Source organism: Gopherus flavomarginatus, chromosome 24, assembly GCF_025201925.1.
Source record: "Gopherus flavomarginatus isolate rGopFla2 chromosome 24, rGopFla2.mat.asm, whole genome shotgun sequence".
Taxonomy (NCBI): Eukaryota; Metazoa; Chordata; order Testudines; family Testudinidae; genus Gopherus; species Gopherus flavomarginatus.
Genome location: NC_066640.1, coordinates 14,287,675 through 14,301,259, shown reverse-complemented (window position 1 = coordinate 14,301,259; position 13,585 = coordinate 14,287,675). Strand labels below are relative to the sequence as shown.

Genomic DNA, 13,585 nt, shown 5'->3' with positions numbered 1-13,585 from the left:
CACGCCTCTGGGGATGGCGTGACGCACACTGGCCGTGACACGAGTTTCACCAGCAGGGTGCGCTGTAACACAGAGCACGCCCATCCTTGGGGACTCCTGGCTCCCAGAGTGGCCCCGTCTGTCCAGCATGAGAAAGAGAAGCAAACGGGGGTGCTGGGCCATGGCAAGCCCAGACCACGAGGGTCTTGCTCCCATCCTGCCCCCTCCCTCCCAGTGCCCTCAGCCAATAGCTGAACGCTCCACACTGTGTCCCCGCTGGAGTATGTGTAGGAAGTGGGGTTCAGTACCTGGGAGATGCAGAGATGCCAGGTTACATCCCTGGGGCTGTCCAGGGCTCTGTGTGACAGTCAAACACCCCCCAGAGCTGTCAGTGCCCCGTGCCCCCCCTCAACCCCCACATTCAGATGCTGCCCCCCCCACACACACACCTCACATGCCGTTCTTCCAGCCGGCGTGATCCCAGCCACTCAGGGGCACCGACCACTTGGGCGATAAGATCACACCATGGGGCCGGAAAACCCAAATCTTTATTGGTCAAACCCGTGGCTGGACATAACATAATAAATAGAAAATAATCCCGAGCGGCACCTGAACACTGCGAATCCCACAGGCTGGCCTGGCTGAGGCTGGCTCTGTGCCGAATCCCCCCCACACGGGGCAGCTCAGCCCTTCCCAGCCTGCCCTGTCCGTGCTGGCGTGCCCCACGGCTGTGCCCCAGTGGTGCTGCACTGGTTCTAGTGGAAGGGTGGGAGGCGTTGATGTGGGCATCAGGAGCAGACCTGCAGCTCAGCCACAGCCTGGAGCTTCCGAGGCACCTGCAGCTGGTCTGGGGCATTAGGAGTGGGGTGGGGGGCAAGTGAGGGCTTAGAGGGGGGCCTTGCCCACGAGGGCCCCAGCCCAGCTCAGAGGAACAGACCTTCCACCCAAACATGCATTTAACATGAAATCAGAGAGCTGGAGGGAAAGAGGATAGGGATGTATTTCAAACCGAGAGGGGGCTCCCCGTGGGCATGCTGAGCTCATGGGGCTCTGGGGCAGGGCACCGAGGGGGGCTCCCCACAGGCATCATGGCCTATGGGGCTCGGGGGCAGGGCCCTGAGGGGGGCTCCCCACAGACACTCTCAGCCCATGGGGTTCTGGGGCAAGGCACCGAGGGGGGCTCCCCCCAGGGACTTACAACTCATGGGGTTCTGGGGCAGGGCACCGAGGGGGGCTCCTCCCAGAAACTCTCAACCCAAGGGGTTCTGGGACTTCCTTCCCACCCAAGCACTCAGCCATGCCCTGTGGGTAGCCGTGGCTGCAGGGGAGCCAAGGAGAAAGGTAAAAGTGCTTCTGAGCAGAAGAGGAGGCTGTGACACATTGGGCCTGCCACTGCCAGTACGTACACGCAAACAGCGTGGGCGTCCCCCCACCCCGGACAGCCGGCCCCACTATCTCTGCCAAACGTCCGTCACTTGCAGGCGCCGCATGGGGACACCCCCCTGCTGCTCCTCTGTCAGCGGCCGGGACAGGACCAGCGGGTAGTGATAGGCCTTGGCATACTCGTCTCGCTGGGGCGGGTCCTCGGGGCCTCTGGGGACATCGTTGAGGGAGGACAGGGAGTGCTGGGGGGTGGCCGAGCTGCAGCTGACCACCGGGGAGACCCGCTCAGATTTGATGCTGACAGCCTGGTGCTGGGGCGAGCTGCTGGGGGACCGGGCTGCCTCGTCGGTGGGGAGCACTCTGCCGCCTGCCCTGGGGAAGGAAAGAAGAGGGCCTGAGCCAGGCTGGGAGCCAGAGGGAGGCTCCGAAGGAGGAAGCCACCAGGGGATCTCTTGGCCCCAAGCAGCTGGGCTGTGGATGCTCTCGGAGTCCTGCCTCCATCTCAAGGCAATCAGAACTGACCCTCAGCAAACTCCCTGATTGGCTGGGGTTGGAGAGCAGGTGAAACGTTTGCTGACCTTTAAAAAAATGGCCCCTTATTCCTGGCTGCATTTCCCACCCCCGCATCCCAGGCAGGAAGTTGGACTGTAAGTATCCAGCCCCCCAGCTCGTGGGGACAGGGGGCATTTCCCCCCTTTAACCTCCTGGCTCAGGAATGGGGGCTGCTGACATGCTCCCACTCGGGCTTTGCACTGGGGAGCGGCTCCCCTTCTAACCAGCTACGTGTGTGTGTGTATGGGGGGGTCCAGTTCCCTCCCTACCAGAGCCACCAGCAGGGTGACCCCCCCAAGCCAGATTAGTGGGAGATCCGCTTTCGTTCCCACCCACTTTGAAATGTCTCCCATGGCCAGCATGCTGGCAGTGCCTGCTATTCCCCCTGGGCTGAGGTTACCACACGCTGCCCCCCGCCAGTGTTCCCAGGCCACTAGCAGGAAGTTGCTGCCCACGGCAGCCCTTGCCAATAGGGGTGGCCGGTTTGTGCCAGTTGTCTGGGCGGCGTTGGTGCCAGGGAGACACTGAGCTCCACCAAACACGTCTCACCCAGCAGCCACCAGACCCTAACAACTTCCTCGCTCCTGGCCGGAGCTAGATTAGAACTGGCAGCCCACAAGGTGCAACCCACTGGGGCACCAGGTTCTCAAGCGCTTCCCCACCCACGCTCCTGGGAGAGCAGCTGGGAGCCTGGCTCGGGAGGGTGGGGGGCACTGTCCCCTGGGCAGAGCCAGTTTTAAATAGGCTTTGCAAACATCCTGGACCTGCTGGGAAGGGGGTGGGGGATGTTCCCAGGAGCAGGGCTCGCCTGGAAGCTGGGGGATCGGGAAACAAACCCACCCCTGAACAGGGCCATCCGTGCCCAGCTGCGATCACAACTGTGTGTTGGGCCCTGCCAGAGTTGCTGCTCCCGGGGCCTGGGGCAGACGCGGGTCCAATTACCCCCCGGGACGTTCTGGCCGAGGAGCTGGGAGCTGCCCAGGCTGGGGTGCTGCACTGTCCTCTGCGTTCAGGGAGAGGGCTCCTGCATCTGCCAGTCCAAGCGTTCGCACAGCAGCCAGGGCCACTGGAAGCTGCAGCCAGCCACTGGCGGAGCTGCCCCCTGCCACGCTGCCAGCTCCCCCGGTCTGGCTGCCAGCATCTGGAACGTGGATGGTAACAAACTCCCGGTGGGGAGCAGGCAGAAGGCCCCAATCTCTTCGCCAGCCCGTGCTGAGCTCCTGCCACCAGGTGGCACCAGAACCTGAGGAGATGGCACCTGCCCGGCCTGTCTGGGTTTTACCCTCAGCGCCAGCGGGGCTAAGGGCCCAGTGATGGGCAGGGAAGGGAGATGGAGGGAGAGCAATGGGGAAAGGGAGAGGGAGGATGCAGATGTGAAGATCTCACCCCTGCACCCAGTCCTGCTGGCTTGTGGGGAGAGAGGCTGGGGAAGGGATGGGAGCTTGGGCTCCTGCCCCCAAAAGAGAAGTCTCGCTCAGCTTCCAAGGCTGGGAGTTGGGCGTGGTTCTTACCCTAGCGGCAGGTGCGCGGAGGCTGCCATGTCTCGGTGGTGCTGCCAGGAGGCGATGGCGTTGGGCTGGAGGTAGCCAGGGTGTGAGGAGGCCTCACCGGGCCCGTACTCTGCCAATGACAAAGCAGACGGGACATCAGGAGGAGAAGGGCTAACAGGTGAAAGTGAAGGGAGCTCCTTGTCTACTGCCAGTTTACACCAGGGCTGAGCCCAAAGGAGGGATTCCAGGGGCACGGGGCTCCCATCTGGCCATTTGGGGTGCCTGGCTCCCTTCTCCATGGCCATGCAGTGAGTGAGGAGCACTGCTCTGGGACGGGGATTCGAGCTGAGCCCCTGGCCAGGTGTGGGCTCTAGGCACTGGGTGAGTGGGAGTGTTGGGCTAGGAGCTACCCACCAGGGCTTACCTGCTTGGCTTGAGGAGAGGAAGGGGAAGCCCCCTAGGCCATGGGCTGGCATGCTGCCACTGCCAGCGGGCAGCACGGGGCTCATGGTCTGCAGGCCAGGGTACAGCGATCGCTGCTGAGACAAACAAGCATCCTTCGTTCAGGCTTCCAATAAATATCCTGCTCGGGTCCTTTCCACGCTCCCCTCCACGCCACTCTGACCCCTGGCCCACAATCGCTCCGCTCCTGAATGGCCGCGTGTTTTCCCCCTCCTCCTCCCATCTCACCCCCCGGAAATGTCCAGTGTGCATAGGTGTGCAAGGCCGTGGGTGTGCCTGCCCGGTATGAGAGTGCCTGCGCGACAGGGTGTGTGTGTGACCATGTGCATGTGAGTTTGTGTGAGCATGTCTGGGAACATGTATCTGGCTGTGCACACAGGACTGTCTGCATGCATGCGGCTGGGTGAGTGTGCAACTGGCATGCGTGTGCCAGACTGTGTGTGTGCCTGCACGTTGTGCATGCAAATGAGTGAGTGTGAACTACGTCCCCAAACTCTGGGCTCTTTCAAAGCCACGGTTTCATCCCTGACCCTCTTCATCCCAGACTCCAAGCTCCCCAGAGAAGGGGCTGCCGGGCAAAGATCTGGTTTTTTTCCCCAAGGAGCCTTGCTCCATCCTCCCTCCCCCAGTACAAACCAAGAAACTGGGGATCCCTAAAGTACCTGCAAAGGGAGTGCTCAGCCCCCCTATGCCCCATGGCTCTGACTCCTCTGCACGCAGTGGGGCAGGTTCTCCTCTCACTCACCCGCCCAGTGCTGGTGCAATTCACCTACGCCCATGGAGTGACTCCTGATCTGCCCCCTCACAGAGCCGCAGCCTGGCTGGAGCCTCCTGAGATCTCAGAACAGTGTCCTCCTTCTGTTAACCCTTCCCTCTCTGCCACCCCCATGACAACCTGGTGCTGCTCCTCCTAAGACAAACCCCAGAGCCTCCTGCAGTGTCCACCGGGGGCCCTGTGGAATGGATGGTGGAGGCAGCTGCAGCCCAGCAGGCAGTTCTCAAGAGTTTTCATTAATTAAACACAGGCTCTCACAGGGGTCTGCATTTCACAGGGACCCTTCCTAGACCCTTGTCAGCAGACGCACTGAGAGTGGCACTTACTGCTGATGTCAGATTGCTCCTGGCGCTGGACAAACTGCTGTGGACATCCACCCTGCGGCCTTCTGCCCCTAGGTAGAGCGGGGGAGGGGTCTTGGTAGCCAGGGCTCGGTTCAGGTTGCCATGGGAGAAGAGAGGGTAGCCAAGGCCTGGGCAGGGAGAAGCAGGCAAAGGTTAGTGCATCTGGGAAGCACCGGGGTGAAAGCCCAGCTCAGGGAATGGCGGGTGATTGCACAAGAGTCTGAGATAAGGCACAGCATAGCTGCGTCCCCCTTCTGGGTATGTACAGCACCTGGCACAGCGCACTTCCTATGTCCAGTCATAACGATAACAAGCCTTGAGGCAAATTCACCCTGTCAGAAGTGGGCTCGAGTGCACTGGAGGCAACGACCTTGTACGTGGGGCGTGGCCGGAGAGATCTCCTTCGGAGCAGGGTCATGTTTAATTCATAGCTACGTTTCTATGTCCCCAGCTGTCATCACACCCAGCCTCCATCAGAGAAGAGATGCCACCTGAGCAGGAGGATTGGTTACAAAACAACCGAGGTAGGCGGAGGAGCTGCCAACTGTGGAGTCCCACAAGACAAGGTGGTTTTCTTAAAGCCCCAGCTCCTGGAGTCAGGGGATTAGGTGAGGCTCTCAGCTTTCCTCAAAAAATACAAACGTCTAGTACTGCTGCCTGTGGAGAGAAGCTGGGAATTGTGAGCCAAATGCAGCCCAAGGGCTCAGAGAGAGAACTCCTCTTACCCCCACAAATCACAGGTTGAAAAGTCTCATGATTTTTAAGCCAATCTCATGATTCATCATTGTTGACTGCTTGAGGTTAGTGATACTGGGGCTGGCACAAGGCGCACAGGCAGGACTTCAATAGTGCCCAGGCCCTGTGCCAGGCCTCTGCACAGAGGTGAATGCCATCCTTGGGAAGCAAAGGATTCTGGGAGTCCCAGTCCAGATAGCAGAAGTGGCCCTTTGGGAGGAAGGGGAGGCCATCTCTTGGCCAAGCCAGGTCGGAAAGCCCTAGGTTCCCGGAGCGGCGCCTGAAAGCAGGGCCACTCATCTAAGAAGTGTGTGTGAGGGGAGGGAGTGGGGAGCTTGGCGGAAACCTCCTCTGCTTCTGTGACTGCAAACCCACTTCCTGCGAGAGGCCAGGCCCTGGGGCTCCTCCGAGCAGCGCTGCACCTGGGCTGTGGCCGGGACGCCAGGGTCAGGTGTGGGGGACATGACGCCACCAGAAAGGAACGGAAACGATTTGCTAATGTGGGCTCTGAGCCTGGGACTCGCAGCCCTGCTCAGTGGCAGCACTCACAGCAGGCTGGCGCTACATCCTGAGGGCAGCAATTCCCAGGATCTCTGGCTTCCCATGGGTGGCAACCCCCCTGCCCATGGGCAACAGTGCCCGCTCTCCGTCGCCCATTCCTCCTTATCCCTCCTGAGCCCTGCATCCAGGCCTGCTTTGGGAGCTGCTACCCCCTCTTCACCCGCCATGGGGCGATGAGGCCCTGCAGTGACAGAGGGCGTCACTCCCTACGCATCTCCCACAAGCACCCAGACTGCCCGCTGGCCCCAGGGCAGACGAACACACGGGAAGATGGAGAAAGCCGCTCTTGGGAACACAGGGCAGCAGGACCCGGGGTGAACCCCCCATCAGCTGCCCCCATGACCCAGGCAGAGGAGAGGATCTGGGGTGCAGCAGGGCCCTGCTCTCATGGCTAGTTGACAGGCTCTGGGGGAGTCTCAGTCCAGCACCCAGGGACAAGAATCCACATCATGACTGTCCTCTTGGCTGGCAGCCCCAGCACAGAGGGGTGGCTGGCTGGGACCCTCCAGACCAGGGCCGAGGGCTGGCAGGGCGGCATGGGGAAAGCACAGGGCAATCCGGCCTGATCGGCTCCCCCACCACAGGCTGGGTGGTTTGAAACCTCCTCATCGGCGCACATTCCATCAGGCCTCCCCCGTGAGGAAGGGCCGCGCACAGCGAGGACCCTACACAGATCACACAGGCCCCGCCCACGGAGTTCGGGCTCCAGCTTTACGCGGCCGCAGCAAAGCCACATGTTACCCACCAACACCTTCGTCACCCACCCCCCCTTTCCCCTCACCCCCATGCCTGGGGAGTTTCCACTGGTCAGCCTCAGTCACTTTTTCCAGCTGACAGTCACTTCTGAGCCCGACTGCATCGAGAGCAGCTGAGTTTTCCACATCCCCCACCCAGCCCTGCTTACCCCTCTGAGCTGGAGACAGGGGCCAGTGGGAACCGAAGATCCTGATCGCAGCGCAGATTTCAAACCCTACCCAAAATGGAGGGGAGCTGGGAAATGCCCATCACTAGCAGAAATGTGTGTGCCTGGGCATGTGCACATGGGTGTGCGCACTTGCACATGTGTGTGCACGTGTGCACATGCAAGTGCATGTTTGTGAGTGTGCAGGTGGGTGCCTGTGCATGCGTGTGAGTGTGAGTGTGCAGGTGCATGCCTGTGAGTGTGCATAAAATCAGCACTCATGACTCAGCAAAACACAGGAAGCAGCTGCATGGAGTGAGATGGAGCCATTTTCACAGTCATTTTGCAGACTCTGACTGCACCTTAGCCCATCCCCGCTGTCCACTCTTTGAGTTTGTTAATGACCCAGGAGAAATTACAGTAATACACACTCTGCACGTCCCTAGCGCCGGCCAGCTCGGGATCCCCCAGCGCGCTGCACGGGTCAGGATTACAGCCGGTCGGAAAAGTTCCGACAAGACACTTTGTCCTTGGAACCTGCCGGTTTGTCACAATCAAAACGGTTAATGGATCTGGTTGAATTTCAGCACCGTTCTAATGGAAACCGGCCGGGCTCCTGCCAGCTCACCTGCCTGGCTTCTCGGCAGTGCTCCTGGCAGGCTGACAGCGAGCAGACACTGGTAGGCCTGGACGCCTGATTCTCATGCTCACGGCTTCTCAGCAGCCTGGGCTCCCAGGCCTCCCAGGGTCCGTGACTCCGGGGTAGCCAGCCAGGCAGACTGCCCCGCAGCCAGGGCTCCACTCCCTTTCACAGAGAATTCCAACATTTTTGGCTTTTGTTCCAAAATGGAATGAAACCAGACTCCAAGATATTGAAATCCTCCACGCGGCAGAATGACTGCTCTCCAGCCGAGGCAGGGTCGTGATCCGCCAAGGTACAGGTGGGGAAACCGAGGTGCAGAGAGAGACGAGATTCGCCTACGATTGCATAGCGAGTCAGTGGCAGAACTGGGAATAGAACCCAAGAGTCCTGACTACAGGGCCCCAGCTCCTCTAACCACTAGACCACAGCTTCTTTAACCAGGGCAGATCCAGGCCCTGGGCACTCGCCTGTTACCACGGGCCACTGCAGAAGGCCAAAGCTTGGGTAACACTCATTGGGTGTTGGCTCCTTTGTCAACCTGACGGGGGCGCTGCTGAGCAACACAACGCACAAGTGCTGCCTCTAGAAGCCAAACCAAGCCCCCCACAGCCCCCAGATTCCGTGGCCGAGCCCCCCCAGCACCCCCAGATTCCAGGGCCAAGCCCCCCCCCCATACACACACCCTGGATTCCATGGCTTAGCGCCACTTCCTCTGCCCATGCCTGGCCACCTGAGGAGACCTCACCTGGTGGCATTGGCCCCGGGGAGCGCCCCGAAGGCTGGCCGTGCTTGGGGATCGCTGACTTGAACGCAGGCAGTCGGTTCTGGTGCTGCGGGGACCCGCTGGCACTGCTGAGCCCTCCGTCGCTCCCAGAGGGTGGTGTGCCCACGTAGGCCGCTTCGTGGCTGGGCAGAGGGGCTGAGGACTGCACAGGGAGAGCAGGGATGTGGGGGTCACAGTGGGGCCCATGGGGGAGGGGATCGCCTTGCCAGGCCGCCCCTGTGGGTGGGGGAAGGGCACGGGGTGGATCTTGGCCATGCCAAGGCATTGCCATGGTCTCAACCCCTGGGTGGGAAACAGGGATCCAGCCACTCACATAGAGCCTAGGCCGCGCCACCGTCAGGTCCACCCCCTCGTTCAGCTTCCGGATCTTCTCCATGGGGTCCAGCCCTTCGTCCAGCTCCAGCTCCTGGCTCTCCAGCCCCAGGCCCTTCCGCTTCAGCGTCTGGCAGGGAGGGAGCCCGGAGTGAGGAGGCCCAGCTGGGATTCCCTTGGCAGGCATTGAGGGGGGAAGGGCCCAGGGTCTCCTCGCCCTGCCCCTCCAGCTACTGCCTCCTCGCCCCGTCCCACCCCTCACATCCCACGCTCCTCACAGCTTCCTTCCCCGCAGACCCTGGCACAGATACAGCAGCTGCTCCCCCCCGGGCTCCCTGCACGCTCAGACTTTGCCTTGGGACAAGAGGGGCATGTGGGGCGCAACTGTGTCCTTCCCTGCCTGCCCCCTTGCAGTTCGGTCTCCAAGGCCCTCTCCCCCCTCGGCCCCTCTGCTGGGACTGCCAGCAAGGGGTGGGTCAGTTACTGCCAGTGGTCACCTGTCTGCTAGGATCTGGGCTGAGACACTGCAAAACTTGTTTCGTGCAGAGGCTGCTCAGCAGCTGCCTGCCGGGCCAGCTGTGCTGCTTCGCCTTTCTCATTGCCATGGAAGCAGCATCAGCTCTGCCCTGCAGCCCCCCGCGCGCCCGGGTGGCGTTACCTCCAGGATGTCGGAGTTGGTGCGGCTCTCGTGCGGCTCGCTGTACTCCGTGTACTTGAGCAGCACCTTGTCCATGTCGGTGCTGGCGTACTGGAAGAGGCGGTTCGTGCTGTTGAAGATGATGAGGGCGATCTCGCAGTCGCACAGCACGCTCAGCTCATAGGCCTTCTTCATCAGCCCAAACTTGCGCTTGGTGAAGGTCACCTGAGGGGAGGGCACAGAGCTCAGGGCAAGCGCAAGGCGCCGGAGCGCCGGACCTGCAGACTGCTGGGCCAGACTCGCCTCCAGATCGACGCCAGCGTAACTCCCCTGACCGGAGAGGGGTCACACCAATGCCACCCTGCCGGGATGCAGTGCCAGGACATATCCAGGCCAGAGCTGCAGGTGCTGGGCACCCACAGCCCTGGCACACCTTCCACAGACCTCAACTGCCAGTAGGCATCTCGGCACCCGGCTGCTCCCGTTGGGACGCAGGCACTCAGCGGCCTGACGCCCAGCGTGAGAAGCACGTCTGAAAATCTGGCCCTGTGCGTGTGTGGGCGACAACACAGGGCCTGCCGTCAGCTGGGAGTATAATTAGCACCGACCTCAGAGCACTGAACTAAATTCGGCGCTCGGCACTTAGCCTGAGCCCTCCCTTGGTGAATGCGTCACACATCCTCGCGGCGTGTCCAGTTTGCACAACAGCTGTGACCACACGTGCACACGCGGCACTGCCACACATGGGTTATTTTTAGCAAACCGGTGGTAAGATCCTAGTGTAGATGAGGCAGTTTGCAGCGCTAGCAAGGTGAGGCAAGCCCTAGGGGGAAGGTGGCTTTACCCCATGCAGCAATGGGTGCGGGACCTGCAGACTTCTCCACATGAGGGTCTCCCTGGGGGTTAGTGACCACCGGTCACCTATCACACAGCTAGAACACACCCTTTCTCCTAGCGCAGCCAAGGCCCCACAGTCCCCGTATGATCCCGGCCTGGCTGCAACACATCCCTCTGTGCATGGATGCACTGAAGGGACAGCTTTTCTGCAGCCCATTCTAAGAGCTGACATGCACTGCGTCCAGTGGAGCGATGCTCTCAACAGATCAGAGCTCTAGGGCACATGGGCGTTTGGTGCTCCGTGCCAGTGGGCACAGCTCGCACCAGCTGGGAGCCTGGACCTATCAGATCTGAACCTCGGCTGCCTACTGCCCTCCCCCAGCAGCCCACCAGGATCCTGCAGACCCGTCTCCTCCTGACTCCCCTTCTCTCCTAACATCCCCTTCCCCGATCCTTGGCCAATGCCAGCGCGGGCAGCAGCTCAGAGGCCTTCCTGCACCTGGAATTCCTCCACCACCCTCCGCCAGCAGGGTCTCAGTTTCGGTCACTGTGCAGACTCCATGCTGGACATGGGCAGAGGGGCGGGTTACAGGAGGGTGTTGTGACTTTTCTTCAAGCTCGCAGAGCATCTCCCAGACGGAGACCCTGGGCAGAGCAGGTGGGGCAACACTAGCCGCTCGGAGTCTGCAAATCTGCATTGTCCAACAAAAACTCATTTCACTGAAAAATTCCCAACCAGCTCGAACCTCGGGTGCGGTTCTCCACTGCCCTGCTCCTCGTGCAGCCACTTCTACCAGCCACAGGGGGAGCCTTTCACACCCACCTGGCGCTGGGGTACATGACCGTGGAGGACTGCGGCCGCTGAGGCAGGCCGACCCGGAGGTGCAGCTATTTCAGGTAAGCAGATGAACTTCTGGGTGCCTGTCAGCACCAGCCCTTGCCCAGAACGGACAATGTCCTCTGAGAGAATGCAGCCTGGCAGAACCTGGAGCAGCCATGCCCAACGAACGGGCTAAATTGTTGCCTCTCCTGCTAGCTAGCTGCTGCTGGTGGCTTCTCAGCTTCACTATAAATATCATCTCTCATTAGGCACATAACTGAGCTCTCTGGGAGGCATTCTCCAGACGCCGCCCTGGAATAGCATTGGTGGCACGATGCCCACTGCCTTTGAACTGCCAGGCAAACCTCTGCCCCCCGGTGTCACTGGCTGTCGTGCTGCCTGCAGCTTCTATGGACCTCAGGTCATGCCGCAGGGGTGATGCAGCATCAGCTGCAGCTGTGCACGCTACATGCTCCTCACAGCGCTCAAGGAGGGGCATCGTGACACTGGCTGTTATAACAACTCGGGTCTCATCCTGGGCCAACCCTGCGTAACACGCGCCAGGCAAGAGGCTGCAGTGCGTTGGGAATAGCCTATGGAGGCTGCTACTGCTAGGTTGCTGGGCCAAGCCCAGGCCCACGTTGAGAAACTGGATGGCTCAGGGCACTGTGGTTGGCTGCACAGCGCATCTCCCTCTGCTCCCTGACTCCAATCCTGCTCTCGGCTTGTAGGGATTGGACATTGCCCCGCCTGATGGTCTTGGGTCTAGCTGCCAAAGGAGCATGCAGAGCCCATGCTGGTGCGCTCCGGGCAGCTCAGGCCTTGGAGTGACAGAGACTGAGCATCTCACTGGAGGTCCTGCCGGGCAGGGCTGGAGGCCTGGTGCCTGAGGGACGGGGTGCAGGAGCAGTTTGCTCTGACTCTGTGCGTGGGACATTTCCAGAGCCAACAATCCTGCCCCTTTCCCCACCGTTGAATCCAAACCCCTTTGCTCAGCCTCGATGTTGACTCTCCAGTGTTTCCCCAGACCAGTGTCTGGATGGGCCTGGGGCTGGGCCTTACCTGACGGTTGCGCTGGTCCAAAATTCGACTGATCTGTATTTTTTTCCGACCCATTTTTCACAGCTTGTTTCAAGGGGATGCTGGAATAGAGAAAGAAACGGTTACTGAAGCGTCTGCATTGACAGCAGCCCATTGAGCGTCAGCCGGGCTTTGCAAACAGGGCTAAGAACCACAGGATCCAGGTTTCTGAGCCTACTATCCTTGGGCCACAAGGTGGGGGCTCGGATCTGAATCCAAACCTGACCTGAGGGGAGAAGGTGATTCCGGGGTTAACGCAGCTCTCCAAGAGCACCAGCTCCTAGGCCAAGACGCTTTGGATGCATCCACCTCTGGGTTGGAGGCCCAGAACGCTCTGCCCACTGCTGGCAACGGACTTCACAAAAGAGGACATTTCGGTGGGGAGGGGAAGGGAGTGTCACTTTTGATTACATTTTTCAATGAAAAAATAGAAACCAAAAATTTTAACCAAAAACGATTTTCAGTTAATCAAAAAATGGAAAACGTTTCTTGGGGAATTTTGACAAAAAACTATTTCATTTTTCAAAATTCCCATAAAAATAATTGGCAATGTACAACCAGCTGTGTCGATCCCGCTACCCCTCAAGGCGAGGGTCTCCAAGGGGGTCTTGCTGAACTCCACCCAATGTCTGTTACATTCAATGGGGCTTGGGCACCTAAATCCCCTAGGCAGTTGAAAATGCCTCTGCCCTATTAATCCAGAGTCCCCCATTCAGACTGAAGAGGGAATTTTTGCATTTCAAAACTCCAGCCCCAGTATAAAATAGCCGTGTGCTTCTTCAAGAGTGACACTAAATGATCTCTTGCAGATTTTTATTCCTGACTCCCAGGTCTAGGTTACTTGGAGAGCAGTTACACAGGAACACTGACCTCGCTGGGGGGGTGTTTCTCTATAGGACAATGGGGATGTTTTTAGGTTGTGGGAGTGGGGGGTTACAATTTTTTTTTAAGCAACTTTTTTTTTTTTCACATACAGACTAAATTTGACCTCAGACATGTTTGGGTCAGGAAGTGGTTGCATGAGAAGTTGTAAAATGCAAACCGCCCACTTCTTTCATAGTGTCTGTTTGTGAGAGATGGGGCGGGGGGACAGGAAGGGCAGAAGAGAGAGACCCCAAATCTCCTTGCTGCCCCAAAGAACAGGGAACTTTTCTTCTTTCATATCCCCCCTAGGATATGACTAACTCCTGCAGGACTCCTGGGTCCTGATATCTTGTTAGCTCCATTAAGTAGGTCCCTGGTAGTGAGCCTGGTGTGAACTGATTCCAGTGAAGCTCCTGGCCCACACTA

General features: G+C 59.6%; 1 protein-coding gene across 4 annotated transcripts in view; it reads right to left on the bottom strand.

Annotated features, from left to right (window-relative positions):
- Nucleotides 1-509: 509 nt before the first annotated feature.
- Nucleotides 510-13,585, bottom strand: part of LOC127040205 (BLOC-1-related complex subunit 8-like) — an 82,528-nt gene continuing 69,452 nt past the window's right edge. For 2 of the 4 annotated variants that reach the window (XM_050934071.1, XM_050934070.1), the window contains exons 2-9: nucleotides 12,278-12,357; nucleotides 9,580-9,783; nucleotides 8,923-9,051; nucleotides 8,571-8,751; nucleotides 4,968-5,113; nucleotides 3,829-3,943; nucleotides 3,426-3,534; nucleotides 510-1,734 (exon numbers count right to left, since the gene is read on the bottom strand). In XM_050934071.1, coding sequence (XP_050790028.1) covers nucleotides 1,431-1,734; nucleotides 3,426-3,534; nucleotides 3,829-3,943; nucleotides 4,968-5,113; nucleotides 8,571-8,751; nucleotides 8,923-9,051; nucleotides 9,580-9,783; nucleotides 12,278-12,331 — 1,242 coding nt within the window. In that variant the 5' untranslated portion in view covers nucleotides 12,332-12,357 and the 3' untranslated portion in view covers nucleotides 510-1,430. Of the gene's footprint in view, nucleotides 1,735-3,425; nucleotides 3,535-3,828; nucleotides 3,944-4,967; nucleotides 5,114-8,570; nucleotides 8,752-8,922; nucleotides 9,052-9,579; nucleotides 9,784-12,277; nucleotides 12,358-13,585 lie in introns of those variants that run through there. The other 2 variants (XM_050934072.1, XM_050934076.1) reach the window with 2 other exon arrangements.